Genomic DNA, 18,148 nt, shown 5'->3' on the forward strand with positions numbered 1-18,148 from the left:
AATATTAAGACGCCTACAAACAACAATTAAATCCTGCAATCTTCCTCTAAGACCATTTATATTCCACTGAAAAACTTTTATATTTCTTAGACTTGATCTATCCATTAATTACAGAAAAAGGTAAAGATCTTAGGCATAAACTCATTAATGCGTCTCTCAATCCAAGGAAGGATAATTTCTTCGACAAAACTCATAAAGCCAGAACCGAAATTAAAACTGCTGAAAAAGGAACACACCATTTCTTTAAAACCACCCACGTCCAACTGCCCCACTTACAGCACCACCAACTGCACCTTCCAGCATTTCATCGTCTTCCTCTTCAGGCAAATCAGAGTCGTCATCGTCATCATGCACCACGTAGAGGCCATTGTACCTGTTCTTATGAACCACAGCATTCACACTAGGAAAATCTTTCTTATAGTTTTGCGGCCTATTTCCTCGCAATTTTTTCCTGCTTGCCATTTCGTTCATTTGCCATGCATTTTCATTTTCTGAAGCCTCGGGTGGTCCAGACTCACGGCTAGCCAAAGCCTTATCAACTTCATTTTGCCTGATCATGTTCACTTTAGGGCAATCATGGGTTTTTTCTCTGTAAAAAATGCGACAATTTGGACACAAGAAGGTGCTAGCTGCACACTCCTTAAATTCTTCCTCATTCTTATGACGGAGGCCACATTTTTCGCAACGTTTCTTGTTGGCACAATACTTCTCAGTATGGCCAACCATCAGGCAGCATGTGCATCGCATGATTTTCGGGGTAAAAGCATTTACTGGCAAACGAAGTCTCCCAATAAGGAGCACATCCGGAAGGGTATTTCCTTCAAAAGTCACTCGGACAAATGGCGTTTTCTGAAAAGAAGCATTTCCTTTATCATCAACCACCTTCTTCTTCAAACGTTCCACCTCCAACACCTTGACGGGTTGGTCAACACCGTTGCAAACTCCTTGGCCACCTTTCAAAATATCAGCTGTGTTGATGTGATCATTCAACACAACTTTCCCATCAATCTCAACCTTTTTAGCCGGGACATAAATAGAGAATCGTTTAGAGAAATCCTTATTGAAAGGCAAATGATTGGCTTCTTTCTTAGAGTTAAACTCAATGCGTAGCTTATCGCGATTTACGGGATCAATTGTCTTAATCGACGCATATTTGCGGAAAAGATCATTCGAAACCCTGACAACATCGAGAGAAAATTTCTTCATGGCACGCAAGTAAACAATAAAAGGACCCTGAGTAGAATCGCCGTATTGTCTTATTCTTGGGATAAATTCTTGATCAACATCCATCTTCTTGCGCTCATTCGAATTATCTTCCTTCTCAGTCTCACTATCCAATGCACTATAGTCACACTCGCTACTTCCACCATCGCTATCTCCTTTCTTATCATTAGCATTTTCGATCTTGCTATCATCATCAGTGTAATCCGGGAGAGTAGCGAGCGCAGAGGCCACACGCCTCATCTCGCTCGTACTCCCTTGATCTGCCGGCAGCGACATGTGTGTGTGCACACACACGCGCAGCCAAACCCCACTCAATCACCAAAAAACTGTTATGCGACTCAAATTTTGGGTCCGACGAAAAATTTTTCACCATATGCTCCCGCGAAATGTAAGAAAACTTTAGGGTTTTTTCAGGGAAAACACCCGAAAAAAAAGAAAAAAATCTCAGTAAAATTAATCTAAATCTTGCCTGAGTACAATGAGATAGATTTCATATAGAAAAAATCCCTGAAAATAAGAGAAAAAAGAAAAATTAAAGCAGCTATGACACACTCTGGGAGATGTTAACTCTTCGAGTAGCGCAAAGCGAATGATTAAGTGGATTTCAGAGTTGAAAATATTCCAAACAATGGGATTTAAAGAGTGTGATGCTCGTCCACATGAGAAATTTACCAATCTTGAGAATATCTTTCCAACTCTCTGGCCGATGGAATGAAGCAAAATGTATATACCTATATTCACTGAGTGACATCATAATGGTATCAAATGATTAACCCTGCACGGTCCACTAAAAAATTTATGGCTATGTTAGCAAGTTTCGTGTGTGACAATATTGCCATCGACTGTCGCGATATTGTTTTTTATTAAATTGATTTTTTTTGGTTCTCGAAGATGTGCTCATGGGGCAACATGAGAAGCTCGTGCGACTGCGAGAATGGGATTTATGAGACATCGAATTGCTGCGGTACAGATACATTTGAGGGTTAAAAAGTGTCCGCAGCAAAAGAAGAGCATTGTACTCTATGAAATGTGCAAATTTATATTCATGTACTCATCACAGCAGAACGGTATAACAATTTCGTGTATCTCGAAGTCGTTCGAGATGGTATAAAGAAGAGAGTGTCCAAAGGTAGGAAAAATGTGACTTCACTGTGAGATGCAAGTCTTGCTGACTTTGCTATATGGCGCATGAGAGCATAAGATGGTGATAGCCGTGTCAAGCAAATATAGCTCAGGCAAAACTTTCTTATTGTGGTGCATCTCAAATGTGGAAATGGTACTGAGAATGGACAAAACGGTGTGCCAGGAAGGTAGCTGCAAATGAAGGTTGAATGCAATTGGAAAATGATGCAGAGCAGTACAGGGACGTAGCCAGAAATCTCTTTTAGGGGGTGTTTTGATTTTTTTTTCTATTCTAATAAATGCTAAAAATGGTTTAAAAGAACAATTTAGGTGTTGAGGTTTATAAAAATTGTTACTAACTTTGTTTAGTTTTTGATTAACTGACAGTTTAATTCTAACTTTTGACATTTCTATTCTAAGTTGTTTATTTTCTAAAGTTTGATATTCTTTTTCTAACGAACGAGTTTTTTTTCAATATTTGGCGTATTTGTTTTTTTAAAACGATTGACGATTATATTCTAGCACTTAAAGTTTATTCTAACGTTTGATTTACTTATGTTACTTGTTCTAAAGTTTCAAGTACCTATCTCTATACTAACATTTAACTAGTATTCTATTGTTTGACGTTTATTCTAATAATATTTCAGTATTTTTTAAAGTCTGACTTCTCTTTTTCATAATTTATTTCATAGTTGAATTTTTTTTCAAATATTTGACGTCTTTTTTCTAAAGTTTGACTTTCCTACTTTAACGTAGAACATTTGTTCTAATATTTTACGTTTCTTTACTAAGGTTTGACGCTCACTTGTTGAACGCTTAACACTTATTCGAACGTTTGACGTCTATTTTCTTATCTTTGACGTTTCTTTTCAACAATTTGACATTCATTTTCTAACGTTTTGGTATTATTTTAAACAATTTCTATTATTTTTAACGTTTTATTTTTTTTCTAACTGTAATTTCTTAATATTTTCTTCTGATTTCTTAAGTAAAATCTAAATTTTTTGGAAATGTCTTAATAAGACACTCAAAGACCGTCACTGGCTACGCCACTGGAGCGTTTGGAGCAGTATGCAGAACTATGGCGACTCCCTTATATCATCCATTCAATATTTTATTAGCATCATATATCCTATAAAATGCACACACAAGAAGGAAAGACAACCAAAAGGGAGGTTTAATATGGCTGTCCCGCGCGCATATGAACCATGGGTGAGTGAAGAATGAAAAATGAAAAGCCATACTATTCTATTTTTATTGATACAATAGCATACGAAGGAGGTAGATAAATCCGTGTGTTGTGGTACAGAATAATAACAAATCGTCTATGGTTGTTATCATTGTACTAAGATCTTGTGGAGGAATTGTGTTTTTAATGGAACAACATACACAAAACTCTCGCTATGGCAGCTATCTTCGCAGCCTGCCGATGGGGAGTGTGATTTTTTCTATATAGATCGTACTCCCTTCCTGGATTTGTAATACAGCATCTCTTCGCGATATCTTCGGCTATGTGTCCACGCCACGGGACCACGCACAAGACCCCGATCTTAGGTTGCTTTTGTATCTTTAACCATTTAATACAGCAAATAATGATTGCATTTGATTAGTACTTGGTGCATCTTCCATGCGCGGTACGTCCCCCGTGATCTCACAGATGCTAAAGAAGAGCGACCTTGTCAAGTATTTTCATGAGTGTGTAAAACATACATAAGAAACGAGAAAGAATGAAAAACCGGAAAGTGATATTGGACTCTCCACACACATAATTCCTACACCTCTTTGCACCTCTTATTCGTATTACCACCACGCGTGCTTTGGGCTCTTTTGCGCGAAAAACCTCCTCAGAAACATCTCAAAGTCATTTGGCTCCGTATGCTGAAGCTGATTTGCCACAAGACAAACCCCCCAACCACCTGTATGAATCATATCGATTTTTTTCAAACATGATCTCTGCCCGAAGGCAAAAAACTGTATTCAAAAAAAATATAGGATGAAGTATCATCTTAATGACGGAATTTCCAGCCACTTGATGATCTCTAGGAGATCTTAAAGAAATTTTTCTTTGGATCAAATTAGGCATGGAGGCCCCTACATTTTGAGTGGATTCATTGGAAGAGATTATGAAATCAATACTGGTTCCCATATGAAAAAAATAAAGCTTCAGCTGAGATGAAAAAGAACACTTTATCGCAATGCTGCTGGTTGATATTTAAACTTGAATCATTTTCACTAGGTCAACCATGTGCGTTGAGAAATTCTTTATGTGTTTTATAGCTCAGCTTTTCACTGATTTTATGGCTTTTAGATAAGATTTAGAAAGTGCTATGAATTGTGAGTGGGCCTGGGGTGCAGTGGATAGAGCGCTTGAGTGCGCATCCAAAGGTCGCCGGTTCGAATACAGAACCCGGCAACGCGCCCCATCCGCCAACGTGCAATTAGATCACGTTGACCGGTTGGATCAGGAGATTGATACACTCCTATCCGTAAAATGGCCCACACGTGGTAGTATCTAGCAAGGCCGCCCACTACTTCTCCGCAAGGAGAACAACAACATCATATAGGGCGGCCGGCCCTGTTCCTATATGGGATGTAGCGCCAAAATATTTTTTTATATATTATGAATTGTGAGCTATAATTGGGATGTTACTGAAACTAGATTCAATTTTCTCAAAGTTTCTTTTAACCCTTTGGCGACCACATGAAATATAAAAAAAATTATGAACTATTTGGTCCTTTTGATCATGATTTTTATTCTTTAAATGCTTTCGGGGAAGATTTTTCATCTAGATCATATTCCTTAGCATTTTCCGGTCCTTAAAAGGTTTAAAAGGGAATCAATGGAATATTTTACTTTATTTTAGTTTTTTTTACAATAGAATAATTGACCCTTGAACTTTAATCTCGCGTGTTTAAACCAACAAACATATAGAGAAGTTGAATTCACGATCAAAACCAAAAGAAATAACAAAGTATAGAGCTTCAGATCATCTCTTTGCAATGGAATCTAATAAAAATCATCTCATAGGGAGGTACTGAAGAAACGGTATAAAGCAAAAAAAAAAGAACTATCAGCAATGAGAAAACATCAAAAGTATAAAGAGTATTTTCTTATGATAATCTACACCAGCCGCGGAGTATCTAATGCAAGATTTTTGCCTCTTATACACCAGCAGTAGACACCACAGAAAGTAATTATTCTGATGTGAGCCTCGCGCTCTTTTATATAGAAAACCAATAGAGATTATTGCGGAATCGCGGAGTTAATTAAAGTCACGAGGAACTTGTGATTTCCCCTTCTAACCCCTCATTGCTTATATAGGAATCTATCCTGTAATGCCTCCTATCCACGCTATTAAACCCCCTTTTGCAACCTTCATGGCTCTTGGGCGGTCACCCAGCATATGTATGTATATAGCATGGTTCGGTTAGATAAGGGCTTTTAATGGCTTTAAACGGGAAACTCCCTGTCAAAGAGCATTTCCACCGGCAACAAACCCAACTAATTCACCCAGAGTCAGAACCAATCAGTATTACGTCTGCCCTCGCGCTTTTTGAAAAAAATAAAAAGAAATGATCTGTTGCGCTGAGCAATATCTCCAAGAGTTAGTGCAAAAGTCAATGAAACATGGAGAAAAGAAAGAAAATCCACACAAGATCCTCTCCTCGCATATCTCCACGAACATACCAGAGTGAAGGTTCTTGGCGGGAATATATTTTTGTTAGGTATAGTATATAGTATGGCTTTTATAGAGAAGTATTTTGCGGAAGAAGTCATCGGAAGGCATTGAACTTGATATGTGCAATGCAAAAGGGTTCTTATTATTGAAGGGAATTGTGAGATTCTATACATGCTAATTTCAAATTAAAACGATTACATGGGATTACATCTTGGTTTTTCTCTCTGCGCACACACTCATTTTACCATACCCATGCTGATCCACCGCGCAGAATTACTCTAGGATCGGCATTTCTAACAAAATAAGAAAAAATCCCAACCACCATTTCCTCCACAATTGGAATCATTAAATGGCAATCAGTACTTGTGCGCCTTATTCTCAAACGTTTAACTTTAATCATTATTTAAATAGTTCTCGAAAAAAAACCCTCAACAGCTACAGATGAACTTCTGTGAACGAACCTTTCTTGCGAATTCCTTTTTATTGGAATTTTTAAAGAATAATTAGGAAGTTTTTTTTTCAGTTTCAAAAGTCATATCGAAAGACTCTAGAACGAAAAACGTTTGGTTTCCTAATTTAATTGCGTTTTATTTTCTTTCTTTTAAACAGTAACAGAGGGCTCTCGTGATGTTAATAATGGAAAGGATCATTATTTAACCAATTGGAGTACGTAAATATTTTCCGATTCAAAGATCATTAGAATTTTAGAAGCTAGAAATGTTCACCATAAAGTTCACTAATTGCATCCCCTCTGTACACACATTCAACGAAAAATTTGAAAAAAGCATGAAATCCTAAGAAATCTCTCATAAGAAGTGCGAAAAGTAAATTGCGATTAATTGAAATGGTGGGATGGTGGGTATATTACTCGCATGTTTGTGTGAAAAATCGAGATGTTAAAGACGCATAATCGCATTTTGTGAAAGAAAAATGTGAATCACTCAAGCGTTTTTACCGCTAAAAGACAACGAATTGTTCATCAAATTATCTCCTTCATGAACATCAGCATCTTATATTGAGAGAGAGAATGGTACTAAATTGTGCCTCAAGTGTTTTCATAATGGTGAAATGAGTAAAATCACATTTTCAAGTCATTCCCAGAACAACATTCACCTTCATCCACTAAAGCCCATCTCGGGAGAGATACAATTTGGATGATTCAATCAGCACCTATCGTGAGTCTCTCTCTCTCACTGATTACATTCAATTAAAATTAATTGTGGGTTCTTCATATGAAATTGCAAAGAAAATTTTACACAAATGACTTTCATAGAAATGGATTTTATCAGATATTTTGTATATTTAATATTCTGAGCTAGATCTATTCTATTACTTGAAAACTCTTACAATGTTGCAGCGTTTATACCTTTCAAAATAGCGTGATAAATGGAAAAATTGAAACACTGAAATATTCGGTAGATTATCACGATATTAATACCATGTAGGACCTAACAGAACAGAGAAGTAACTACTTGGCTTAGTTAAAATTCACTACTAAGTTCGGTTTCAGTTTCTAGGTCCAAGTTTTTTCAAGCCAGTCTAAGTTTTTCAAACTAGATCTAAATTTTTGTGGATAGGCCCAATATTTTAAAGTTATGCTTAAGATTTTTTAAGCTTGGCTCACGATTTTAATGATAAGACTAAGTTTTGTGAGCTAGAACTAGGTTTTCTTCTAGCTAAGATCAAGTTGTTAAAGACATAATATATGTTTCAGACCGGGCCTCAGTTATTTGAACTAGGCCTATTTTCATAAGCTCTGGACCTTTGATTTTTAAAGTTAGTCTTTTACGGTTAGGACAGACTGAATTTTAGTGCAAAAATCAGCTAGGTGGATGATTTGATCGTCTTCTGGTAAAAAAATGCATTCAGTTCTGATTCAGCCTGTAAATTCTAATACCTTAAGAGCCTACCTTTAAAAACTTAGTGTGAGCTTCTAAAAAAACTTATGCCAAACTAAAAACTGCCTTTAAAACTTTAGCATGTATCAACAAATGAAGCCGGACCAAGCTAGCCATTCTTTCTTTGAAGTAGCGCAGCCTTAAACAGATTAACGTACAAGATCTTTAATCTTCATTATAAATATTTATTTCTACTTTGAACTTGATTTTATCTCCAATTTATCTCAAAATATATTTTTAAAAAGCACAAATGAAGAAAAAACAACCACCTGAACCATCTTATTAATGACCTTTACAAAAATACCTGCAAAATTGCATGTTTGGGGTTGAAAGAACATTAAAATGCAACGACTTCTCCTAAATTAAACCGAACAAATTGTCTGCTTGATTTAATTAATTTGAAAAATTAAACTTGATGGGGTTTTCGTGTGATTTTCTCACTAAAAACAACTCTTATTTGTTTCCTTACGACAGTTGCTAAATGAACCATCATTCCGGTGTGGTCAGGCAACGCGGGGAACGCATGATAATTCTTTTAGCTCGCACCCTGTGCAAGCTGTGGTGAAGTGCAAAAATGATTGCAGCATTTGAAGAATTGTGAATTGAAAATGTATGTACTGCTGTAGTAAACACTTTTATGTAATTTAATGATCTCCATGATGATCATCAATGGGTGAGCAAAGTACACGCACTTGAGCGTCATCTAATGCGCCAATGTATACATCAAGCTGCATTCCCCAACATAAGAGTGGATGGGGTACAAAGATATATTGATTAGAGGTGAATTTGCGATAAAATTTATGAAATATGCATCCAAGGGAGACAGGCGTAGATTAGATGTACACTTGTGTGCAAATTGAAGCCTCAGGATAATTTCTTCACAATTTTCAAGCCCTTTATATACGCTACCCCCCTTCCCTCCCGTCCCGCAATCGATTATCGCGAAAGTTCTTCACCTTGTGGATGGTACGTTGTGTTGAGCTTTCAGCAGCAAGTCAATCACTAAGAGGATGTGGATGGAAAAAAGGTGAAAAGACAGCAAATACCCTTTTTATGCAAATCGACAATATTTTTCCATTCAACACTTCATGGTATAGTATAGAGGTAATTTCTAATTATCCCAATAAAACTAAAACCATGACACTAACAAATGATTTGCATTTTGGTCAAGGTATCGTATAACATCACTTTGCTACATAGCTAAATTAAATACTTTATACAACAATATGTGTATGCACGCATTGAGAATTTCCATCGTCAAAATTGCTTTCAGAAGCATCTCATCATATTCAGAGAGCCCTAGCACTCTTTCATTCATTCACATACACCGTGGGTCTTTCCCTCATCTCACTCACCAGGTAGATAATATCCACAATGATGAAAAAAATCGCAATGATCGCGTGATGGAATGAAGATCGGGAGTCATTTAATACTGTTGCTAACACACATACAAGACACAAACTTTAATAATAAAGCAAAAGAAGAGTGATTTACTGACTTTGAGAAAACACTCTCCCTCTTTTCCTTTCCTTCCTTCCTAATTTATTTTTCCCGACATTAAGGTAGGTAATCATATTTAGAAAATAATTGAAAATGAATGGAATTATGACTTTGAAATGAAATGATATATTGCCTAAAGAAGTTTATTCGTTGTTGTATGAGAAAACACTTTACCCCCGAGAAACTTATTGGGATACACGGAAACTTGTAAATCAAAAGAAAATTAAAAATTATCAAAATGGATATTTCCATGTTCCACCAGAATCAGATAGAAAGCTCCAAATAATAATTGCTAAAAAAATGAAAACAATGACGTCATTATTGGCTTCTTTGACTCTTTTTATGTACCTACCTATGAAATATTTATATTAAATACTTTGCCGATAATTTTTGACAAGATTTCCATTGCTTCGAACAAAAAAGCACAACAATGACGTCATTTCTTACATTTTCAGGCAAATATTTGACGTATTCCTCACTTAATTTCAGTGGAAAATGAGAAGAATTCTGGCATTTTCTTTTTCTATTTCGAGTTTGTTATTTTCTAGAAGATGACGATTAACCTGATTTTTTCTCAGAATGAGGGATTGTTTCATACAAAAACGAATAAACTCCTTTGACATAATTTAACGATAAAAAGTACTAGGGAGAAATTTTAAAAAATTAAAAATTAAAAGAAAAAAACTGTAGGTATTCTAGAACTCCATTTTAATAAAACTTACTTTTACGTTGAAGAATAAAATAATAAAAATTCTACTAAACTCTTATTGTAATAAGAATTTAAAAACAACAATTTTAACGGTTTTTAGCGCATCTTTTTTGCAAAACAAAAAATTTTCAAATGTTTTTGCTTGCAATTTTCCTCATGTTCTAGCACATATTTATGTTTTGATTTTGTGTCGGCAATTTAGCATCACAAGAGAACAATTTGATATAAAAGTGATAAACATGCATGTGAAAAAGATATTATACACAGCCTCCAACTTCTTTTGCCATGTCTTCCCAGAACAATATCTTAGCAGGACTTTATGACTCTCCCAACACTGCACACAGAGTGTGCTGAATACTGAAGCTACAACCCATAGGAGCACCACACACTAAGCTCTTGGTGAAAAAAAAGAAATGAGAAACTTCTCTAAAAGATAGAGAGCAACGATTTGTGCATGGCAATAAGTCACGTTAGTGGCTTTCAGCACGTGTTTTGTGAGCTTCATTAAAAGCACTGTTAGGGTAAGATCTTAGGAGAGGCTCTCGCCTGCCCATATGCACCTTTTGTTGCCGCACATACAAGTATTCCGCCAAATGATTAACATTAATGCCGCGGATATTTGCCGCTTGTAACCAATCTCACAAAACTTCCGTATTAATGTTCTTCACCATGTGAACTCCACATATCAATTCATCAATCATTATGTTGAGATCTCGAGCATTTTTTTTTCTTTATTGGACTGCAAGATGCCACTGACCACCACCACACAGACGGGTTAAGAAAAAAAATAGTTCATCCTTTAGCACGATATGTATGGAATCCAACACAAGATAAATCTTTATGCATTTCTAACACAGCATGGAATTACCATAATCCGTTCAGTAGCACAATTTCAAATTGAATCCTCCTCTTGAGATTATGGAGATTCACGTGTGTCTGTGTGTAGGATGAAATGCTACAGAATGCAAAACTCACGTCAATCCATCGTTAAAATCAATGCATCAATGATCACACGACACGCATTACCATCTCTTTATCGTCACACATTGCCATTAAAATGCTCAAGGAATAGTGAATGTGCGTCTCTGACGAGTGATTGAGGAGGAAGAGAAAATTATGGTTACTTGTTGTATAAAATGATTGTTCAGCCATCTCTTTGGCTCTTTGGCAATGGTAAAATGCAATTGAATACCCCCATAAATTGCATGTCCTTTTTACCATTTTAATGAAGTCATATACAAAATGTCTTCTTCTCTTCTTGCGTGAAATTTCCTTGAGTCACCTTTCTGGAAAATACTAACACGTCATTTTTTCTTCGTCATACCCCCCCCGTTCACAACACAAAAGCAACAAGGAATTTCAACGCAACGAACGAAAGGGAGATGAGGACAATTGGCTTATTTGATTTTAAATTGTATCTAAATAGAAAACATCTTGTGAATTCCCTCGCGGAGGGAGAGACGACTAAATTGGTAATCAAGAGGGCATACCAATGCAGAATTTTATGGTTCATTGAATAAGGATTACCCATGCAGTAGTACTAGAAGAAGGAATTTTAAAAAGCTCTGAATGACCGAACTTTACAATAAGACCAATTAAGAAAACGTGTAAGAAGAAAATCAACATTCCTTAGTCTGCTAAAGCGTTAGTTCAGCAGAGAATCCTACAATTTGCATGATTTTTTTTTAACTACATTGTGTGTAGTATTAGAGTTTGATTTATGACATTCAAATTATTCCATTTTAATGCTTTCTTCTGGGAATTTTAAAAGATTTTGCAAGACATTTTTTCTTATAAGAAGCGTAAGAATATTATTCTCGTACTTTGAATAAACTGTGAACAACAGAAGCAGCCGAAAGAGATTTTAATCCAGATTTTCACAAGTAATTTTGAAATTTTCGCAAAGTCTGACTTCAAAACTATCTAAAAAATTCAATTCTAAACCTAAATTCTTGAAAATTCACGTAAGAAGTTATAAAATTCTACCCATAATCGGATTCATTCAATTTTGGTTAGTAAAATAAAACTTTTTCTGTCATTTATATTGGGCTTTTCAGTCCAGCGAAAGCTCACAAATACCTATATTTTTTTTAATACATGTAAAATAGCACATTACAGTCGTCAAACGCAAAGAAATCTCTATCAAAAGAATTAATCTTTCGGCAAGTGGTCAAGACAATAGAATTTTAGAATGATATACCCCTCATAGTAATCATAGTGTTTACCCTTTTACCATTTTCTTGCTAGGTCATGGTACGATGGCAATGACAAGGAAATCCACTTGAGCACGCACACAAACATCTATTCCATCAATTTTGAAAACATAATTCCACCACATCAAGTCAATTAATGTCATTTAGGTGAGACCTTTTGCTGCTGTTGCATTTTTACGAATTCTCCAGAGGCTGATCCCCTTTTCGATCATCATCATCACACACGTTGTTTTCTCCTTTTGCCGATACACAAAATACCTCACACCGGGGTGCGTGTTCTCAAATTGATTTTAACTTCTTCGAAAAATCCATCAACAGTAGCTGATTCTTGTTTTTTTTGTTTTCTTCTTGCCTTGCCCTCCACGTGAGGAAGTTGATGGTCAGGTAAGAAAAAAAAAAGTGATACTCTTCTTACTTTTATTTACACAGATCTTTACACATAAAATGTAACAACATTCTACTCATTCCAATGGATGAGAAAGAGGAGAGTAAAAAAAAACGTGGAAAAAAAAGATGAAGACAGATCGAAGAATTTAATGTGTGAGACACTGGAGATGGGTGGAGTACAAAAAAAATAGCGAACTTGTATTTTAATGATATATAGAGAATCAGAGTCACTCAAATAAATGAGTGGGGAAGTAAAGAATATTATCTTGTTTCGATCTTCAAATCTCGCACTGTCCATCTTCATATGTTGTGTTACCTTTACCTCTCTCGCCGCCGCTCCTTTGGGCAATGGCTCCCATGAGGGGGAAATTGATTCACATCTCTCTGACCAGACACAAAATATTCTTCCATTTCTTGTACAGTTAATTTTATTTTGCTCTCCTTCTGCGAGATCAACAATCAAACCAAGATCGCAAGCGAAAGAATCCACAGAGGAAGGAGGAGGTTGAATGATTAATCGCGAATTTATTACTATGGATGCACAAGGTCGATCCCTATACAATTTTTACTTCTACATTTTTTTAACATAAAAAATTCTTAAAGGGTTATTCACGAAAATTGATCAAGAAGTTTTCCTTCATTTTTGAAGTCCATTGAAATTTTGATAATTTTCGGAGATTTCTTTGAGCACAAATAAGATAAATTTTAGGCATAATGGGTCTTATTCAGCGACCAAGAAACCCTTGAAATTCACTTGAAATCTTGAAATTTCAGTACACAATTTAAAGATTTCAAGGGTTTCTTGATCGCTGAATTAGACCCAATATCCGGACTTTGATATTTTTGCTTTTTCGTTCTGATTTCTGATCCTGTGAAGTGTGAATCTTTTAGGACTTTTGGTGGTCGAGAAATATTAGGTAACCATTAAGAGATGGTTCAGTATTAATTCTGACTCGATATTTTTGAAAGAATAAATTTAAAAAAATATATAATTTTCAATAACGAGCTAAGGGACTGTTGGGCCAACCGACCGTACTGGGTTAGCCTGATCGATATTCCTAAATTCAAATTAATTTAGATTGACCAACTGTCGTCTATCAATCGAGGAATCGATTGTTCTTTCGAAGTCTCGTTGTGATCCTTCTCTACAAATTTCACGATTAACCCTACGTTTGGCTTCTTTGAGACACGATGCCGTGTGCACAATAACAGTGCAGTACGTTTCTTCATTTTTTCTTAATTCACATGATCACTGTGCATCCATTTTTTTTCCAACAATTTCAAGATCACTCGGCGAGGCAATTGACGGTTAAAGAAGTTAGATAACACGATAATTTCGATAATCGCAGCATACAAAACTATCTTCATGTTGCCTTTCTCATCGGTGTTCTCAAGCATTAAATTGTCAAATAGAAAATGATCCTATTTCATACAATTAGACACACCTCCTACAGTAAGCTTAACTCCCTCCAGTCACGTCACTTTTACAGTTTACACAATTATTTTGTATATACAATTTCCTCAATTATGACATCACCGAGAACAGTATTGTCGAGCATAGACCAAGCATATGCTATTTGTAAGAAAAAATAATCCTCTGAGAGATAGATGTTTCCATAATATTCTTTAAGGAATGAGGAGAGATTGTTGTGGATAATAATCCTCAAATAATATTACTTTCTTGACCACTTAATGTGAAGAATTTGCTGAGGAAATTGAAGAAATTTTCTCAATTCTTCACTACTTATATACGTACTGTACTGTACGTATGTATATAGTTAACAGAACCCATGGTGGCTTCTTCCACATAGCGCACTCTACAATAGAGACCTAATAAACCCATCCGCAGAGGAAAGAAAGCTTCAAGAAAGGCAATATAACGAAGGTATGAGGAAAAGTCGTAAAAATAACCCGCTAATTGTATTGTTAATTGGACAGAGATTGAGGGTCATTATCAATAAAAACGTCTGGGATGTTTGAGGTTATGCCGCGCGTCTCCCTTTCTCAAAATGCCCCCACCAATGGTACCCACCGCATCAGGCATCTTTTTTTTTACAATACGGGTCAATGCTCGTGGAATAAGCGTGAATTACTTTGAAAAGATTAGCTCTACAATAGAAGTCATGAATGATCAGACATTCAATGTGATCATTGACGCTCCCCTGATCAATTAGACGGAACGACAGACGGCTGGATTCAATGGAATTTTGCACCGCAGCCGCCATGTTAAACGATTAGGTATATTTTACTTGAAGATTGTGTCAATAGCCACTTAAAATATAATCACATCGCGAGAGATGGTGAGCGTACTTAAGAAATGAGAAACTAGTTTTCACTCTCTTCTTGAAAGAAATTAATATTCATAGCGCAAATACCTTGTGCTAATCCACTGTGAGGGTATTTTAATTAAGGATGGGAGTGATAAAACCAGATTTAAATTTGTAGTCTAAACACTCAGCAATAAAGCTTTCTTCAGTGGGCACATCAAAGTGTTATGCATATGATGCAACATTGTGGTTTTGCCACACTTTCCATGATTTTATTTGATCACTGATTTTTAAACTTGTTTTTCCTAATCTTAATTGGGAATTAAATCAAAGATTATGCGTGGGTTCAAAGGAATTAATTAAAGTTGAGATAATTATAATTTTCTGTTTTTTACTGTTCTTTTTAACCCTTTAACGTCCAACGTGAAACATAAAAACATTGAAACATGCGCTCTTTTATTGCGATTTTTATTCTATGAATTTTTTTAGAGGACTTTTCTCACTCAGAACGTCTCCTTTGACCCCTTATGCGTGAATTTGATTCATTTGTAACATGGAAAAACAATTGCATTCATAAATAATTGAAAAAATAAAATGTTTCACGTTTGGGTCAGCGTATGACCCAAAAAACCTTAAAGGGTTAAAAGATTTTTGCTTATAAATTGATTTTAGTGAGCTTTTCAATGACAAAGGTTTTAAAACCGTATGAAGGACATGAAGGAAATCAAGCATTAGGAGAAAATGAAATATCCCATCTGGCACAGAGTAAGGATTTCGTGTGATAATTGTACCAATTTTAAGATTAATCTTGAGATATCTTTATAAAATCTTACATTTGTGCCCGCTGGGATAATAAATGAATTTCAAATCAAACTTCAACCGGTTATTTTAATCCAAGTTTTAATCTTATTTTCATTTTTAATCCTTTAAAATTAGCTTAGAACTTAAGGGAAATTAAGAAAAGTTCCATTTGATTTTTATTCTATTAAAATCAGATTAAAATTTCTCGAAAATATAAAAACTCTTTAAACCAAGTTTAAGGATTTTTAGGTGAGATAATTTTGAGATATTCAATTGTTTTTATAAAATAGCTCACAACCCTAATTTTCATGGAATGATCTTAAAACGACAACTGAAAGCTTTTCCATGAAAACTTTTACTTTTCTAAACATTATTTGAATCATTTGAATTAAAATCAATAAATAGAGATAATTAAAATCACTCTTGCTCTACATTAATTTTATGTTCACCGCCGAACAGATAAATTCATTCATTTTAATGGGTAATTAAGAAGTGAATCAATTCTAAAAATCAATTAATCAAGACATAAATGCAGTGCTTCCATTTGAAGTGAATGAATAGTTCTTATCCTTTGCAATCTATGGCAGGATTTGCAGAGGATGCATTAAAGAATCTGACTGAGGGAATTTCAATTAATATAAAATTTAATTAATATTCTGCACAAAGCATCCCCTTTGTGGAAAAAAAGTCTTTGGCTTCAGGGAAGGGCACGTTGGCGCGTTTGTTTGAAATTGATTAAAGTGATTATTCCTCCTTTCGCATGTATCCCAAGCGGTAGACACTTGTTTCAAAACATACCATATAGGTAATCTGGAGGTAGGTAGCACTTGGGGTTAATCCCACGAGTGCCACTGCAAGAGGAAATTTTTCATATAAAATGCAAAAATATTGTAGTGGCACAAGTTGGAAATGGTGTGTGCTTACATGCATAGAAGATATATCTAAAGTCAATTTCAAAGCATCTCCACCTATTTGATCTCGCACACGCAAACACGCACCGTGGAAGTCTAAATAATTTTCCACGCATTTCGTCATCGCGATCATCATTGGGCATGGAAGGTAGGTAATACGGCAGAATCGCGAAAGAGTAATAGCCTAACGGTTTACCGTACGACCTTTCTTCATATAACAAAATCCGCGCTCTTTCTCTCCGCGTGTGCACAAGCATTTCTTGTCAAGTTCAACGTCGCATTCACCCGCGGATTCCCTCGCACCAGCTACCTTCCGCCCAGGTATAATTGACATAACTCCGGCTGTGCGAATCTCTTCTTGTGTGTGCGCGCATTCACTCATTTCTCCTCACTACCGCAGCAATATCAGCTGAATCAACAACAAATCCAGCTAAATCAACATGTGTATAATTACATGGTGAATTAAAATCGCAATTCTTGTTCACTGCGGCATAAATCTTAATTGGCGCCAAATGACAACAAGACATCACCAGTGCACATCACAATTAAATTTCAAACACAACATTTTTCCAATAAACAACTCACCTTCGCAGTGAAGACCATTGCCACGATACCCGGGAAAGCAGGTACACGTAAAGCTACCCAGAGTATTTGTGCAGTGGGCAAATACATCGCAAGGTCGATACTTGCACTCATTCTCATCTGCAATGAAAATGGACAATTATTGTTTTACTTATTTTTTTCTTCTTCTTCTTTTGAAATAAATTAATTAATGTACAATAAAAGAAAGAAAGAAAAAAAAACAAAGGATTGAATGATTAATTAAACATCGCGCTTCCAATTCGCAATCACTTTTCCTTATCGCCTATTTTGCGTGATTATTTGCTTAAAAGCTCACTAACGTGTACCATTTAATCTTGCAATACGTATTGCCCCCTTGTCGTACTGGATTTTTATATCTTCATTGACCTTCATCCAACACGCCGTGGATTGCAATCGGCAACCACTCGGCGCAACCATTGGACTTCTTAGAGAAGATTCAAAGAACATTCCGCAATGGGACACACTGTAAAAAATAAACCCCTTCACCGGAGGCTTTTTAGACTTCTTCAACATTTAATGCATCAAAAGGTAAAATAGATATCAAAAAGAGTTTTATATTTATTCGTGCCAATTTATTTATTACCCCTTGTTCGCAAGGGGATTTTACTTAAAAATAAAAAAAAGAACAGAAAGGAACATGGCCAAGAGCTACCAACAACGGTTGTACCTCTCAGTGTTCTTTCCCCGCATTTCCGAGCTTTCCCCCCATCCTTCTTGGTTGGTTGGGTGTACTTCAGTATGAGCATAAGGAGTTAAAAGTAAAAATTGGCTCATTTGTGGGCGTGGAACTGTTAATTTTGCTTAAGAAAACCAGACAGCAAACCACTCTATTA

The 18,148-nt window shown here is 35.8% G+C and overlaps 2 protein-coding genes across 2 annotated transcripts in view; one reads left to right on the plus strand and one right to left on the minus strand.

The window, feature by feature from the left end:
- LOC129790280 (RUS family member 1) overlaps positions 1-18,148 on the plus strand; it is a 213,192-nt gene that overhangs the window by 106,195 nt on the left and 88,849 nt on the right. The gene's annotated exons all lie outside the window — the stretch shown is intronic.
- Positions 1-18,148, minus strand: part of LOC129790089 (uncharacterized) — a 177,851-nt gene that overhangs the window by 90,505 nt on the left and 69,198 nt on the right. Inside the window, exon 5 of the mRNA XM_055827303.1 lies at positions 17,298-17,414. Coding sequence (XP_055683278.1) covers positions 17,298-17,414 — 117 coding nt within the window. The remainder of the gene's footprint in view (positions 1-17,297; positions 17,415-18,148) is intronic.

This window comes from Lutzomyia longipalpis, chromosome 2 (assembly GCF_024334085.1).
Source record: "Lutzomyia longipalpis isolate SR_M1_2022 chromosome 2, ASM2433408v1".
Lineage (NCBI taxonomy): Eukaryota > Metazoa > Arthropoda > Insecta > Diptera > Psychodidae > Lutzomyia > Lutzomyia longipalpis.